General features: G+C 46.4%; 1 protein-coding gene across 15 annotated transcripts in view; it reads left to right on the top strand.

Moving 5' to 3' along the window:
• Positions 1–16,972, top strand: part of syne1b (spectrin repeat containing, nuclear envelope 1b) — a 629,476-nt gene that overhangs the window by 91,724 nt on the left and 520,780 nt on the right. For all 15 annotated transcript variants that reach the window (XM_087991586.1, XM_087991587.1, XM_087991592.1 and 12 more), the window contains exons 3-4: positions 11,875–11,970; positions 14,531–14,614. In XM_087991586.1, the coding sequence (XP_087847712.1) occupies positions 11,875–11,970; positions 14,531–14,614 (180 nt within the window). The remainder of the gene's footprint in view (positions 1–11,874; positions 11,971–14,530; positions 14,615–16,972) is intronic.

Below are 16,972 nucleotides of genomic sequence, written 5' to 3'. Positions count from 1 at the left end.
ACTGTCCGTTAGGTCTGATTGGGCAAGTATCTTTGACACAACCAACTGCAAGCTTCTGTGGTAATTGAACCACCCTCACATGGAGTTCTGTCCCTTGCCTGTCATTGGGCTTGGGAAGGGTGGATGGCGTTCCCTCCCTTGTGAGAAACTCTCTACAGTGGGAAATCCTGCGGGTTTCAGAGTGCTGCCTGCAGGAGTATTAGCTGCAGCGATATAAAATTCTCTCCTTTGGTGTGTCCTACCAAAGAGGCTAAGCAACACAGCAATCTAGACTTGACCACGTTGACCACTTGGATCTGTATGGCCTAACTGACAGTGTCTCCTGTCATTGCAGCATCACCCATAGTCATAGTGTCCTAGAGGTCTACAACATGGAAACAGACCCTTCGGCCCATCTTGCCTGTACCACTCAGTTTTCACAATTAAGCTAGTCCTATTTGCTTTGGTATGTATGCCCAAAACGTCGATTCTCCTGTTCCCTGGATGCTGCCTGACCTGCAACACATTTTCAGCATGTCCCATCCATGTACCTGTCGAAATATTTCTTAAATGATGAAGTTGTACTCGCTTCCACTATTACCTCTGGCAGCCTGTTCCAGACCCTCACCATCTTTAGTGTGAAAAAATTGACCCTCTCAATCCTTTCGTATCTCTCCCCTCTCATCTTAAACCTATAGATTTAGATTCCCCTGCCACAGGGAAAAGATGTTGGCTATCTACCTTATCTGTGCCCCTCATGATTTTATAAACTTCTATAAGGTCATCTCTCGATTTCCCATGCTCCAGGGAAGAAAGTCCCAGTCTATCCAACCTCTCCTTATAACCTAAACCTTCCAGTCCAGCTGGCACCCTAGTAAACCTGTCTCGTTTAATAATATCCTTTCTGTAGCAGAGTGATCTGAAGTGCATACTGTATTCCAAATGTGGCCTCACCGATGTCCTATACAGCTGCAGCAAGATGTCCCATCTCCTCTCCTCAATGCTCTGACCAATAAAAGCAAACATACCAAAAGCCTTCCTCACACCCTGTCTACCTGTAACACCATTTTCAAGGAACTATGAACCTGTATTTCTAGATTTTTTTGTTTTATGACACTCCTCAAGGCCCTACCATTGACTGTGTAAGTCCAGCCCTGGTTTGCTTTACCAAAATGCAACACCGTTCATTTATCTAAATTAAATTCCATCTGCCATTCCTCAGCCACCGGCCCTGTTGGACAAGATCTCGCTGCATTCCCAGGTAACCTTTTTCACTGTCCACCATGCCACCAATCTTGGCAGACATCCTAACCATACCTTCTAAATTCCCATCCAAATCATTTATCTAATAATGAACAACCATGGGCCCAGCCCCGATCCCTGTGACACACCACTGGTCACAGGCCACCAGTCTGAAAAACAACCCTCTTACCATCACCTTCTGTCTCCTACCGTCAAGCCAATTTTGTATCCAATTGGTTAGTTCTCCCTGGATCCCATGATGTGGAGGTGCTGGTTTTGGATTGGGGTGGATAAGGTCAGAAGTGAGATGACACCAGGTTATAGTCCAGCAGGTTTATTAGAAATCACCTGATGAAGGGGCAACGCTTCAAAAGCTTGTGAAGGATTGCTCCTTCGTCAGGTGATTGAACCTGGTGCCGTCTGACCTCTGACCTTGTCCCTGGATCCCATGAAACTTAACCTTACTCAACAATTTACCATGCAGTACCTTGACAAAGGCCTTGCTAAAGTCCGTGCTGTGTTGCTGTCATCTACTTTCTTGGTCACCCCTTCAAGAAACTCAGTCTAATTCATGAGACACCATTTCCCATGCACAAAGCCATGCTGACTATCCCAAATGAGTCCCTGCCTCTCCAAATGCCTCTAGATCCTGTCTCTCAAAATCCCCTCTAACAACTTATCCACTGCAGACATCAGGCTTTCGGCCTCTAGTTCCCCAGCCTTTCCCTACAGCCTTTCTTAAATGATGGCACAACATTAGCCATCCTCCAATCTTCGGGCACTTCACCTGTGCAAAAGTGAGGACTGCAGATGCTGGAAACCAGAGTCTAGATTAGAGCGGTGCTGGAAAACCACAGCAGGTCAGGCAGCATCCGAGGAGCAGGAAAATCGACGTTTCAGGCAAAAGCCCTTCATCAGGAATACTCTGGGGGTTGCAGTGAGAGAGAGAGACTCACTGAGATTCTTGTAGAGAGAGGAGGAGAACTTCTTCAAGGTCGGCATCCTTGCCAGAGGATTCACAGTAAGGTTAAAATCAACTAGGCAAAAGTGAGGCCTGCAGATGCTGAAAACCAGAATCTCGATTAGAGTGGTGCTGGAAAAGCGCTTCATCAGGCAGTATCCGAGGAGCAGGAATGCCTGATGAAGGGCTTTTGCCTGAAAGGTCGAATTTCCTGCTCCTCGGGCACTTCACCTGTGTCTGCTGATGATACAAATGACATGAGCGCTCTAGAAGCTTCCAAATGAAATTGCCTGTCAGAGGAGATTTAATGGAACTGTTGATAATGTTTTGATCGATTAGATAAGGAAAGAGTTTGCTTTCAGCAATAGGACAGTCAGTAAGCAGAGGACACAGATCGAAATCAGCCAGCAAAAGAACGAGGGGAGTGAGATATTTTTTCACACGGTTTACCCTGGGTTCACAGCCCAGCAGAGTTGAGGAAGCTGATTTCACTTCTAAGGGAGAGATGGATATAGTTGTATACTGTATTTGAAATGAGAAGCATTTCTCTGGGAAGCATGGCTCTGGGAAGCAGCAGGGGAGCAGGAGCTAACCGAATAGTCTCTTTATAGTACAGACACGTTGGGCCAAATAGTGTCCTTTAGAGTTGTAAGATTCCATGGTTCTATAGTGAGACAGATTCTGTGATAATGTTCATACAGTAGCGGTGGGAAATAGTAAGATATCACACCTTATAACAATGGAGCTTGCAGTTTCTTGCTTTGCATTGTTACACTATCGTGGTGTCACTGAGAGAGACAATGCTGGACTGACAGAACAGTCACGTTTCATGGGCCTCCCTCCAGCCGAGAAGGGGGAAGGGTGCTGTTTTAGACAGGCTGCTATCTCTGGTAGCTACTGTGTGTGTGTGTGTGTGTGTGTGTGTGTGTGTGTGTGTGTGTGTGTGTGTGTGTGTGTGTGTGTGTGTGTGTGTGTGTGTGTGTGTGTGTGTGTGTGTGTGTGTGTGTGTGTGTGTGTGTGTGTGTGTGTGTGTGTGTGTGTGTGTACCAGTTCCATGGAAGTGGAAGAGAAATATACTGTTAACTTAGTAAAAATCACACAACACCAGGTTACAGGCCAACAGGTTTATTTGGAAGCACAAAGTTTCGGAGCGCTGGTCCTTCATCAGGTGATTGTGATGAAGGGGTAGCGCTTCGAAAGCTAATGCTTCCAGATAAATCTGTTGGACTATAACCTGGTGTTGTGTGATTTTTAACTTTGTCCACCCCAGTCCAACACCGGCAGCTCTAAACCATGACTGTTAACTTAGGTTTACTGAGACAAGTGTGTACATACAGTCCTCCACTTGTTCTGCATTGGGGGTTTGCTGTGGAATGAGTGGACCATGTCCAGCATGGGCAAAAACCAACTATAATGAGGATTGAGTACCATCTACATGACTTTTTGCAACAGGGTCATTTATAATTTTCTTATTTACTCATGGAGTACACCAATTATCATCAAAGATCAAAGCTAAGTACCAAATATTCCATGGTATGTGACTTTTCGAAAGGACCAAGAGACTTGGATGGAGAAACAGTCTCCATGAGGAAGAGAGACTAGGACCCAAGGGCACGGCCTCAGATAAAGGGATGACCCTTTAGAATTGGGATGAGGAGGAATTTCTTCAGCCAGAAGGTGGTGAATCTGTGGAACTGATTGCTGCAAATGGTAGTGGGGGGTCAAGTCATTGAGGATATTAAAGACAGAGGTAGATAGGGTTTTTGATGAATGAGGGGATCAAGGATTATGAGGAGAATTGGATTGAGAAACATATCAGTCAGAGCAGATGGATGGGCCGAATGACCTAATTCTGCTCCTTTACCTTATGGTCTTATGGACAGGCAAGAAGGAAAGGATGGTGGAAAAGCTTTGTTAGAATGAGATGGACCAAGTGCGATAGTAGCAATTGCTTTTGGAATGGAACATCTAGAATCCATTTGGGTGGAGGTAAGCCAAAACAAGCAGAAAAGGACACTGATGAGAGAATATATCAGGAAATAATGACGGCATGTAAAAAAAGGGCAAGGATGTTCATCATGGATGCCGTTAATCTTCATGTAGATTAGGAAAATCTGAATGGAAGAAGTAGCAAGGAGGACGTCAAAGGGTCATACAACATGGAAACAGACCCTTCGGTCCAACTCTCCCATGCCGACCCGTTCCCCAAATTAGCTTGTCCCATTTGCCTGTGCTTGGCCCATATCGCTCTAAATCTTTCCTGTTCACATGCCTGTCCAAATGAGTTTTAAATTTTGCAACAAAAGCTGCAACTACCACTTCCTCTGGCAGTTCTTTCCACACAAGCTACCCCCCCCCCATGTGAAAGTGTTGCCCCTCAGCTCCCTTTTATATTTTTTCTCCTCAACCTCAAAAAGTTCCAAAACAATGCAACAGCATATAAAACAGTAATTGCTGCTCCTGGAATTCGAGGAAATCACCTCCAGCACCTAAAATACCTCAAAAAAGGAGCAGCTCTTACAGCCAGGAATTCTTCCTGTCCTCCATCTTGGATTACCCAGAAGTGGTGGAGGCTGGTACAACTGCAACATTCAAAAGGGATTTGGATGGGTATATGAACAGGAAGGGTTTGGAGGGATATGGGCCGGGTGCTGGCAGGTGGGACTAGATTGGGTTGGGATATCTGATCGGCATGGACAGGTTGGACCGAAGGGTCTGTTTCCATGCTGTACGTCTCTACGCCTCTTTGACTCCTCTCATCTTAGAATTAATTCATAGCGTATATTCTCCTCAAGCAATTTGTTGTGGATCCAACCAGAGATGTGGATTTTGGATCTGGTAATGTGTAAAGAGGCAGGTTTATTGAATCATCTCAAAGACCCCCTCGAAAACAGTAATATAGTCAAGTTTGGCATTCAGATGGAGAGTGAGAAACTTGGTTTGGAAACAACTGCGTTAAACTGAAATCAGGGCAATTACAAAGGTATGAGGGTGGAGTTGATTGAAGAGATTGGAAAAAGGAGCTTAGCAGAAGAAACCTTTAAGAAAATAGTTTATGCCTCACAAAAAGGACACAGCCCAGTGAGGAAGAACGATTCTGGGATAGTGCTAAACTAATCATCATTAACCAAAAAAGTTCAGGATAGTTTCACATTGAAAGAAAATAAATCGTAAAATGTGGAAAAGATTGTTGCTAAGTATTTGGGAGCATTTTAAAAATCAAACAAAAGACGACCAAAATGTAAAGAAGGCAAAAATAAATTTTGAAGGCAAACTAGGAAGGAGTATCAAAGCAGACAGTAAAACTATTTTAACAAATGAAAAGGATGAGAGAGGCCATTTGGCCCCTTTCGAATGAGGCTGGTAAAATAATAATGGAGAACCAGTGAATTGTAGGGGCGCTGAATAAATACTTTGCATCTGTCTTCATGGTATAGGACATTGATAATATTCCAAAATTACTAAATACTCAATTGGGGGACAGAAATAAATACAATAGATATATTTATGGGTGGCGTGGTGGCTCAGTGGTTAGCACTGCTGCCTCACAGCGCCAGGGACCCGGGTTCAGTTCCAGCATCGGGCGACTGTCTGTGTGGAGTTTGCACGTTCTTCCCGTGTCTGCGTGGGTTTCCTCTGGGTGCTTCGGTTTCCTCCCACAGTCCAAAGATGTGCAGGTTAGGTGAATTGGCCATGCTAAATTGCCCACAGTGTTAGATGCATTAGCCAGGAGTAAATATAGGGTAGGGGAATGGGTCTGGGTGGGTTACTCTTCAGAGGGTCAGTGTTGGCTTGTTGGGCCGAAGGGTCTGTTTCCACACTGTAGGGAAATCATCTGATAAGGTATCATAACAGAAAAAGTACGGGGAAACTAATAGGGCTAAAGGCCAATAATTGCCCTGGACCTGATGGGATGTATCTAGGAAGTAGCCACAGAGGTAGTAGATACACTGATAGTAATCTTCCAAGAATCCTTAGATTCTGGAGAAAATTCCAGAGGATTGGGAAACCGCCAATGCAAGACCCTTATTCACAAAGGCTGGTATATGACTTGGCATAGTGGTGTTCTCACTGTGATGCTACCCATATCCTTCTCACTGATCCTCAGGTGAAGGCAATGCTGTTGGAGGCTTGTATGTATTGGAACCAGAGATCCAATTCTGACAGCAAACTTGAGGACCCATTGTCCCATGGGAGTTGCCAGCAGAAGTGCAAGAAACTAAGAACACAGGAACATAGGAATCAGAAGCAAGGGCAGGCCATTCAGCCCATCTAACCTGTTCAGTCATGCAACTGGATCGTGGCTGATCTTCTACCTCAGTGTTATTTTCCTGCACAATTGCCATATCCCTTGATGTTTATAATAGTTGGAGAACTATCAGTTTCTGTCTTGAATGATTGAATTGTTACAACCCCCTGGAGTAGCCACTTTCAAAACTTCTCCTCCCCCTGAGTGAAATATTTCCTCCTTACCTCAGTCCTGAGTGGCCTAACTCCTAGAAGGTCAGGAGGCCAGAGTCTGACTAAAGTAACATCACTTCAGGGGACTAAATCTTAATATTTCCTTTGCTAAGGGTGAGTTACGTCTAAAGTTTTGGAGGGATTTATATTGCAAGGCCCTCCGAGTTTCCTCACCATATCTTATCAAACTGGCTGCGTTATTTAACCTACCCTATACCTATGGCATGTGTCATGTTTGGTTCTACCCTTCCCACTTGCCACTCAGCAGATTGTCCAGGATTTGACCATATGACCATAAGACCATAAGACATAGGAGTGGAAGTAAGGCCATTCGGCGCATCGAGTCCACTCCACCATTCAATCATGGCTGATGCGCATTTCAGCTCCACTTACCAGCGTTCTCCCCGTAGCCCTTAATTCCTCTAGACAACAAGAATCTATCAACCTCGGCCTTGAAGACATTTAGCGTCCCGGCTTCCACTGCACTCCGTGGCAATGAATTCCACAGGCCCACCACTCTCTGGCTGAAGAAATGTCTCCGCATTTCTGTTCTGAAATGACCCCCTCTAATTCTAAGGCTGTGTCCACGGGTCCTAGTCTCCTCGCCTAACGGAAACAATTTCCTAGCATCCACCTTTTCCAAGCCATGTATTATTTTGTACGTCTCTATTAAGTCTCCCCTTAATCTTCTAAACTCCAACGAATACAATCCCAGTATCCTCAGCCGTTCCTCATATTTGCTGGCATCTCTGGTGCCCGTGCCATCTTTGAAAGCCCATTGTGCACCTAGACGAGCACTGTTAAGTCAGGAGTTGCCCTGCACCATTCCTGATGTTCCTGAGCTCCCTCTGGGACAGGGTGGTAAAGAGGCAGGACTTCCTCTTCCCCCAGGAGCAGCAGGAGAGCTCCAGACACCTGACTATGCCAAGCCAGCCTGGTGCAAGGTTGCCGTCCAGATCAGGGCAGCCTCTGTCATCTGGAGAAAGCACGGACTGTCGCAGGGAACGTCCATATCCTTCTCCACTCCGACAGTGTAAGTGCCCTGCCGTCTTCTCTCCGACACCTTACACTCTCTCAGCCTCTGCTACTGCGTCCACCTCCCACCGAGACCCGTGCTCTCACCACTCCGACTAATGCAGCGTCTTCCCTCATTTGCTGAGGTCCACTCCAGCTCCCGACAGCACTAACCCTGCGTGCCCTCTGCGCTGTCTGCAATCATGTCTGTGCCACCCATTTTCGCCTCCCTTAACACCTGCCCATCTTTCGCATTCCAGGAGGGAGACAGCCTCCCAAGAGGGCAGAAAGAGTCATAGGGAATGGGCTGAGCCGATATAAGGCCCCTCAACCATTGTGTGGAGAACGTCCTGACTCTGACCCTCGTCGAGTGGCCCACTGACCATGTTCAAGCCCCTGGATGGGCATCGGAATTTGCCCTTAACTTAAATGTGCCTAGATCCCCCACCAATCGAAGGCTGCCACCTTTTGCGTTGACCGCATCATGCTGATCGCTGTGAGAAGTTTCCGGGTGTCGTGTCCGTGCTAAACTATGAGGCAAGACAGAAGGCATATGGACCAGGTATCTCTGGTTGAGGGGTGCAGAGCCCAAAAAGGCAAGGCAGGGCTTCTGTCAGCATCCAGGTGGGCTCAGAGAGAGAAACTGAAGAGCCTGAGGCTGTGTCCTGGTCCAGTCTGTGAGCTGGACGTGTGTCCCTGAGAGCACAGTGTCCTTGTTGCGACAGTACAGTGATAGTTCCTGTTTCCCTCCAAGGTGCACTTTGAAGGCTCCTGTCACTAGAGAAGTAGACACTGGGAGTGAGAGCAGGGCATTTAGCTCTTTCAGCCAGCTCCACCAATGCCAGTGGACGTAAGGGACATGGGTATGGTACCCATGGACCATGCCCTGAGGGTTTGGTGCCTGGTGCCCAACGTTTGGAGCAGTCGTGAGTGGGATTCGCCAGGCTCCCGTTCCCACTTCCCGCCTCGGGTCTTCTCGACGTTGTACGATGGGAAACAGAAGATGAACGAGGTGAAAATCTCGCTGTGCCGCCTCGGGTAACCCAAGATGATCTTGGCAGGCCTTGCTGGGCTGCTTGGCTGACATTGCCACATGTCTTGCCATCATCCATGTTGCTCAGACTCCTGTTCCCTGGACGCTGCCTGACCTGCTGCGCTTTTCCAGCAACACATTTTCAGCTCTGATCTCCAGCATCTGCAGACTTCACTTTCTCCTCCTGTAAAAGATTGCCCAGAGTTTACCCTTTAAAGCACGGTGTCTGTAGAAAAGTGTCTACCTCTTGTTGATCCTTGGACCAGTGCAGAACCATTCTTACTCCCCGCAGCAGATAGTACTTTGCGTCAAAAGGTTGCAGGATCGAATCCCACACATGATACTTGCAAAGGGAAAAAGCGAGAAAGACTTGCATTTGTATCAGGCTTTTCATTCCCATTGGGTATCTCAAGGAGCTTTCCAGCCAATTTATTTCTTTGGAAATTCGCTGGTGTTAAATAGGAAACATGCACAGAACGTTATAGCCAGATGTTATAGAGTCACAGAGATGTACAGCATGGAAACAGACCCTTGTGTCCAACCCGTCCTTGCTGATCAGATATTCCAACCCAATCTAGTCCCACCTGCCAGCACCCGGCCCATATCCCTCCAAACCCTTCCTATTCATATACCCATCCAAATGCCTCTTAAATGTTGCAATTGTACCAGCCTCCACCACTTCCTCTGGCAGCTCATTCCATACACGTACCACCCTATGTGTGAAAAGGTTGCCCCTTAGGTCTCTTTAATATCCTTCCCCTCTCACCCTAAACCTATGCCCTCTAGATAATCAAGAAAGAACCAACTCTACTCACTATTGCAGCCTTTCTGTTGGACACACTTAAAACAACAGCAACAATTTAAAACAACAATTAACTTATCTGATTCTGTGCTGTGAATTTCACCCAACAGTTCCTCCAAGATTAGTTGTGAATTTCACTGTTTGTTAATTTTCCCATGATTTGTATTTTTGTGTTGTTAATTGAGGGATTAATATTGGTGTAGACTCATGGGATTAAAAAAAAAGCTTTTATTCAGAGTAGTAGCGTCTTTAGTAGCAAGCTGGGAACAGGCAGACAGAGCCATGGTTTTTATGCTCACATGTTGGAGTGGGACTTGAACTCAGAACGATATGAGGAGAGATGAGACTGTAGCCTAATACGGAGGGAGTGCTGCATTTTTGGATGTACTGGATCTATTACACTTAATGGGCAAAAACCATCAAACAACACGAAGCAATGATGTAACTGAATGTCACAACAGACCTGGAGGGGGCAGAGTGACCTGTGTTCTGCTGTTGATTGACAGCTCAGTAGGTGAATGTGATACGACATGTTCTTGCCATTAACTGCTTGACCTTTCTAGCTGTCTGGACAACTGGGGGTGGGTCACTGCTCGATTCAATTTCTTTGAGCACTTCCCTGGAAGGTATTTATAGTAGGTACTCTGAAAGTAGCTGGAGTCTGTTGTTTCACAAAAAGAAAATGTTGGGTGATTGACTGACTCACAGTTGGTACAATCTTCAGGACATGCTCATTCCCCGTTTGAGTGATAACTGTGCGTATAATCTCCTATCAGAATACTACCTCTTTGCCATGTACTTGACAAAGACAGTACAAAGTGTCCAGAAGTGAGTTTATTAACAATTATTGGCTTTGTTGTTCACTCTGGGCATTTATTGCTCAGACTGTGCTCTCTTACCTTTGCTGCAGCTCTGAGTCAATGCTTCTGGGAAGGGTCAGACTCTGAGTTTTTGTATTTGCATATTTAAAGGGATGTTCTGGAACCATTTTGGGTTTAACTGGATGCTGGACAAAGGGATGGCCAGCCAAACTGCTTCCAGGAGCTGAGTTGCCAGTTTAACTACTGTAATGCTGCTGGTTTTTAATGCTGTTTTAATGCCACTGAGCTCACCGACTTTGTAGAGAAACATTTTCCTGATAAATACGGGGTTGCAGGGATAGGGTGGGGTGGGGAGGAGCTGGGTCAGGGTAAGATGCTCTTGGGAGGGGTGGTGCAGACTCGATGGGTCGAATGGCCTCCATCTGCTCTTGTAGGCTATCCATGATTCGATACCATTGGCCATCAGGCTTTCCCAGGCCTCAGAAAGCCTGATTGTGAGGTGAGAAGGGGGAGAAACATTGCAGCACTGCTTGTGGGTCAGGAGAAACAGCAGTGCCTCATCTCAGCTCATCAGGCTTCTCTATTGCATGGAGTTGGGCCCATCTTGTTACCCATTGGATGCCCATTGTAATCCAAATGAATCATAGAATCCCTACAGTGTGCCTAACAAGTCCACACTGACCCTTCAAAGAGTATCCCACCTAGACCCATTCCCCTAACCTATATTTACCCCTGACTTATGCAACTAACCTAAACATCCCTGGACACTATGGGTAATTTCCCATGGCCAGTTCACCTAACCAATGCAACTTTGATTTGTGGGAGGCAGCTGGAGCACCCAGAGGAAATCCACACAGACACGGGGAGAACGTGCAAACTCCACACAGACAGTCGCCCGAGGCTGGAATTGAACCTGGGTCCCTGGTGCTGTGAGGAAGCAGTGCTTGCCGCTGAGCCACTGTACAACCCCAAACATTTGTGCTTTAATGAGGGAAGGGGTAGAGTTGAGTTCTGCTCTCGAGTTGCAGAATGGAACCATCTCCTTGCAATGAGAGCAACACCCTGAGATCTGAGGTCAGACCTCCCTCACCTTCCCACTAATAGCTGAGGCATCTGAATACAAGTTACTCAGCCCTTCCATCTTCAACGAGCAACCAAGCTTTTTAAAGAAAAAGATTGAAACCCTTCAGTGCAAACGCAGGCCATTTGGCCCACCCTAACCCTCTGAAGAGCATTCCACCCAGACCCACCCCATCCCTGTATTGCCCACGGCTAGCCTGTAGACTGTGGGCAATTCAGCATGGCCAATCCACCCTCACCTGCACGACTTTGGAACGTGGGAGGAAGCCCACACAGACACAGGGAGAATGTGCAAACTCCATGCAGACATTTGCATGAGGGTGGAATCAAACCCAGATTTCTACTGCTGTGAGGTAGTAGTGCTAACCACTGAGCTACTGTTGATCAAGTTGATACTCCAGTCCCCTGACCCCTCTGCCTATCTAACCTACCCTGGTTAAGACCCAGTACTAAGTGTCTCTCTCTCTCTCTTCTGTTTCAGCGCAATCCCCCAATTATAGTCAATGATCTGTTCGAAGATATCAAGGATGGTGTAATGCTACTTGCCCTCTTGGAAGTTCTCTCGGGACAGAATCTGGTGAGTTTATCAGCTTGAAACCAGTGCAGTGCCACCATCTGTCCTGCCAACTGGTCAGTGAGCAGCTGGACAATGAGTTACAATTCCAATCTGATCCAAGCAGGATTGTGGTACAAATACTGTCAGTGCATTCTCTGGGTTGAAGAGGGAATACCTAAAATCATACAGTGCAAGGAGGCTGTTCATTCCTTCATGTCCGCACCTGCTCTTTAAGAGAGCCAACTCACTCGACCGTACTACCCTGGTTCCTTCAGTACATGTTTCCTTTTCAAATATTCTGCTTCCGAAGTTGCTGCTAAATATGTGCCACCACTATCCCTTCACACACACAGTACATTCCAGATCCTAATACGCTCTGTGCCACCTTCAACTCTCCTCTGACCCATTTGTCAATTATCTTCACCCCTTGTCCTTTGACAATAGACAATAGACAATAGACAATAGGTGCAGGAATAGGCCATTCAGCCCTTCGAGCCTGCACCGCCATTCAATATGATCATGGCTGATCATTCCTAATCAGTATCCTCTTCCTGCCTTATCTCCATAACCCTTGATTCCACTATCTTTGAGAGCTCTATCCAACTCTTTCTCAAATGAATCCAGAGACTGGGCCTCCGCTGCCCTCTGGGGCAGAGCATTCCACACAGCCACCACTCTCTGGGTGAAGAAGTTTCTCCTCATCTCTGTCCTAAAATCCTGTCCTCTGTCCTTTGAATCCTGGCCCACCTGCCAGTGGGAACTGTCTCTTCCTGTTTCCTTGTCAAAACCCTCGGAACAACTCCGTGAAGTCTCCCCTTAACCTTCTCCGTCTGAGGAGAAAAGCTCTAGTTTTTTCAGTCCCTCCGTGGAACTGTAAGCCCGTCATCACTTCCTCCACTTTAATAAATCTCTTTCCAAGGCTTTGACGTCTTCCCTAGAATGTGGGCACAGTACTCCAACTCATGATGGGCAGTGATAGGCAAAGCTTTAGCACAATTTCTTTGGCTTTATGGATGATGCCTATTTTGTAAACTCAACGGATCCTGAACACTTATATTTGAAAAGCCTACTGAATTCCTCTCGTCACCATCACAGAGATACGTGCCCTTGCTCCCCTCGGTATCTGAGTGCTTCTTAGAATTGTGCTGACATTCCCATTCTTGCTCAGCTTCCAGGAAGCATCACCAGAATTGCATGTGAGGATGTTAACATTAAGATATAATAAAGCTTGATCACAGTGCACCCATAGATAAATAGCCATCAGATGCTGCCTACCACAGCTCAACTCAATGCCATTGAGCTGAAATACCAGGCACTAGCTGGTTCTTGTAAGGTTGGACTCTATTCAGGAGGAAGATGATGAGAGAATGCTTCAGCCTTTCATACTTAGAATCATAGAATCCCTACAGTGTGGAAGCAGACCATTCGGCCCATTACATCCACACTGCCCCTCTGAAGAGCTTCCCACCCAATCCTTGAAACCCCGCATTTCCCATGGTTAATCTATCTATCCTTGGACACCATGGGCAATTTAGCATGCCCTATCCTGCACATCTTTGGACTGTGGGAAGAAATCCACCCAGACATGGTGTGAATGTGCAAGCTCCACACAGTCACCCAAAGGTGGAATCGAACATGGGCCCTTGGCGCTGTGAGGCAGCAGTGCTAACCACTGTGCCACCCTGTCTGTCAATGTATCTTTTTGCTTCTGAGAACAGCCATAGAGAGTGGGCATGACAGGCCCAATGCTGAGTCATGAACCCAGTTCCTCCTTGGATTCACAGTGACAGTGTGCCCACTTTGGTCTGATGTTCGAGTCTCATACAGCTCTGCCTGTCCGACTGCTCCAAAGATGCACTCGTGAAGGCAGTGTATTTCCAAAGTGAGGTGTGTGGGATGTGGAGGGGAAATTAAGGGCAGAGGTGTTTCTGTGCACCTACTGTCCTGGTCTTTCTACAGTTTGAGGGTTGGAAGTGCTAAAGCCAAGCCTTGTCAAATTGCTATAATATACCTCACAGATGGTATACACGCTGCAGCAAAGGAGTGTTGATGCTGGAGGGAATAGATCAGGAAATGGATATTTGGGCTTTTAGCCAAGTTGCTTTATCCTGGACCGGATCGAGCTGCTTGAGTGTTGTTGGCGCTGTTCCCATCCAGGCAAATAAAGATTACTCCGTTACACTCCTGGTGCCACTTTAACGACAGTAAGGGGAGTCAGCCGATGAGTTACTCAACACAGCATATCCAGATTGATGTACTCTTCTGATGTAGTATTTTATAGTTTGTCCCACCTATTGTCTGGTCAATGGTCAGCACCTAAGACATTGATAGTGGGGGTTTCAATGATGGCAATGCCATTGACTGTCATTGGAAGAGTCAGCTGCACATTAGAGGATGAAGGATAACTGATGAAAGCCACTATTTTCTTCAGCGCCCTGGAGTTTGCAAAGTTGAGGATAAAGGTCAAAGGCTCCAAAGTGATTTATCAAGCTCGTTACATTATGCCTTGCCAGTTGGGTATTGAATGTAATAGTTTTGGTGGGAAATGTACTTGTGAATAATCTGTGTTCTGGTTTTGCAGCCTTGTGAACAGGGGCGTAAGTCAAAACGCATCCACTGGGTGAGCAACATTGGAACAGCTTTGACATTTCTAGAGGGCAGACGGGTAAGTGTGAATATCAGCTCTTCCTGCTTCTGCAGTGTCACATTTCTGTCTGAAATCCTTCACTTCGGGACAGCTTTTCAGTGATCACAAATACATCCGGTTGGGGCTAAGCAAGTGCTTATCGAAACTGGAAGTGTGACTCAAACCAGAGCTTATGGGATTGGGTATGACTTTGGTGGCAATAACTATATTTATCGGTGTGTCAAATATTCAGGGACTGTTTACCTGAATCTCTTAGACAAGGAGTGATCCTTCAGGACACGGACTTCTCCCTGATGGATGTACCTCATCTGTGTGGGTTTAAATATCTACTCGGATTTGCAACATGGACCAGAATCATAGAATCCCTAAGTCTGAGAGTAGACCATTTGGCCCATTGAGTCCACACTGACCCTCCAAAGAGCATCCCACCCAGACCCACCTTACCTCTATAGCCCTGCATTTTCCTTGGCTAACCCACCTAGCCTGCACATCCCTGGACGCTATGGGCGGTTTAACATGGCCAATCCACTTAATCTGCCCATCTTTGGACTGTGGGAGAAAACAGGAGCACCCGGAGTAAACCCACACAGACTTGGGGAGAATGTGCAAACTCCACACAGACAGTCACCTGACACTGGAATTGAGCCTGGGTCCCTGGCGCTATGAGGCACCAATGCTAACCACTTACCCATCATGCCACTCAAAGTTTCGACCCCCCCCCCCAAGAACTTTTGCTGCTGGTTCATTGTTGGTGCAGGAGTAAGCCTCAACAACTGAGGGGGTGACAAATCAGGCCAGCGCTGTAGCACTATCAAAAACAGAAATTGCAGGAGAAATTCGGCAGGTCTGGCAATATCTGTGGAGAGAAATCAGGGTTAACGTTTCGGGTTCTGAAGAAGGATCACTGGACCTGGAACATTAGCTCTGATTTCTCTTCACAGATGCTTTTCCAGCAATTACTGTTTTTGTTTCTGATTTTTAGCATCCACAATTCTTTCGGGTTTTTTTTAACAGCATGAACCACGGCTGAGGCCATTGAATGAGAACAGGACTGTGCTTTCTTTATCCTTGTGTCTTACAGGTGCCGTGTGTGGCACTGCTGATCCAGCATTTCAGGTGACACGGTGGCTCAGTGGTTAGCACTGCTGCCTCACAGGAGCCTGGGTTTGATTCCACCCTTGGGCAACTGTCTGTGTGGAGTTCGCACATTCTGCGAGGGATTCCTCTGGGTGCTCTAGTTTCCTCCCACAGTCCAAATCTGTTCAGGGTAGGTGGATTAGCCATGGGAAATGCAGAATAATGGGAATGGGGGCGGGTGCTCTTCAGAGGGTTGGTATGGGCTGAAGGGCCTGCTTCCACACTGTAGGGATTCTGCTATGATTTATCTGCTACCCATCCCTTTTTGGCCCTCAAACTGGGTGGCTTATGTAGGAGGGTAGGAGGAAAGCATGTCAACCACATTTGAGGACAAGGTAAATACAGCAGATTACTTTCCCTAAAGGACATGAGTGAACTAAATGAACTTATGTACCAATTGCTAATGGTTGTCATGGTCACCATTAGTGAGACTAGCTTTGTATTGAAGGTTTATTAATTGAATTTAAATCCCACCAGCACTAGCCTGAATCTCTGGACTACTAGTCCAGTGACATTATCAATACCCCAGAGGAAATAACCTTTCCCCATTAAACTGAACGTTATTTTAAAAATGTACCTATTTAAAAAAACACTTGCTGTTCTCCCCTCCAGTGGATGTAGTCCCATTATCTGAAGGTTCATCCTCCAACTGGATGTTTACCATCTCTGGCACCATTCTGCTTGTAATAACCGTTTGACAGGGTTATGCCAATGTTGCCAAATTGGGTCAAAGGTTCAGTTTTGTTTCTGACCTGCACTCATCTTCAGTGAAAATGCTGGTTTCCTAATGTCAGTCTCTGCGACCGAGTCCCCAAAAGGAACTCACTGTGTGTCCCACTCCAACCCTTTCTCCTTCACCTTGTTGGAATTCTTGCTTGGGGGCAGGATGGGGTTGAAATCCCTGGTGCCCCATTTTTCTATTCCCCCCCCAGCTTCCCACACCAGGAGTATCTGGTGGGGAATCGAATGACTTTGCACTGCTGTAGATTTACTGCTTCATGCTGCTGCGCATTGTATCACCTTGAAGGCAGTTGCCTTGGTAACGTTTTTGGTGCTGACTCCATAGAATAAAATGTGCAAAAAAAGATAACAGAGAAAGATTGGGAGGAAATAACAAAGGAATGCGAAAGCTCTTTTCAGAAATAAAGGTGAAATAATTACTTATTACGATGTTAAAAATCACACAACACCAGGTAGAATCCATCAGGTTTATTTGAAAGCTTCTAAATAGAGTCCTGT

The sequence above is a fragment of the Chiloscyllium plagiosum genome, unplaced genomic scaffold (genome assembly GCF_037043375.1).
Source record: "Chiloscyllium plagiosum isolate Xiang-an unplaced genomic scaffold, Cpla_swu_hap1 HiC_scaffold_10, whole genome shotgun sequence".
In the NCBI taxonomy this organism is placed as follows: domain Eukaryota; kingdom Metazoa; phylum Chordata; class Chondrichthyes; order Orectolobiformes; family Hemiscylliidae; genus Chiloscyllium; species Chiloscyllium plagiosum.
Note: the sequence above shows the minus strand (reverse complement) of the source record. Positions and strands in the feature narration are given on the sequence as shown.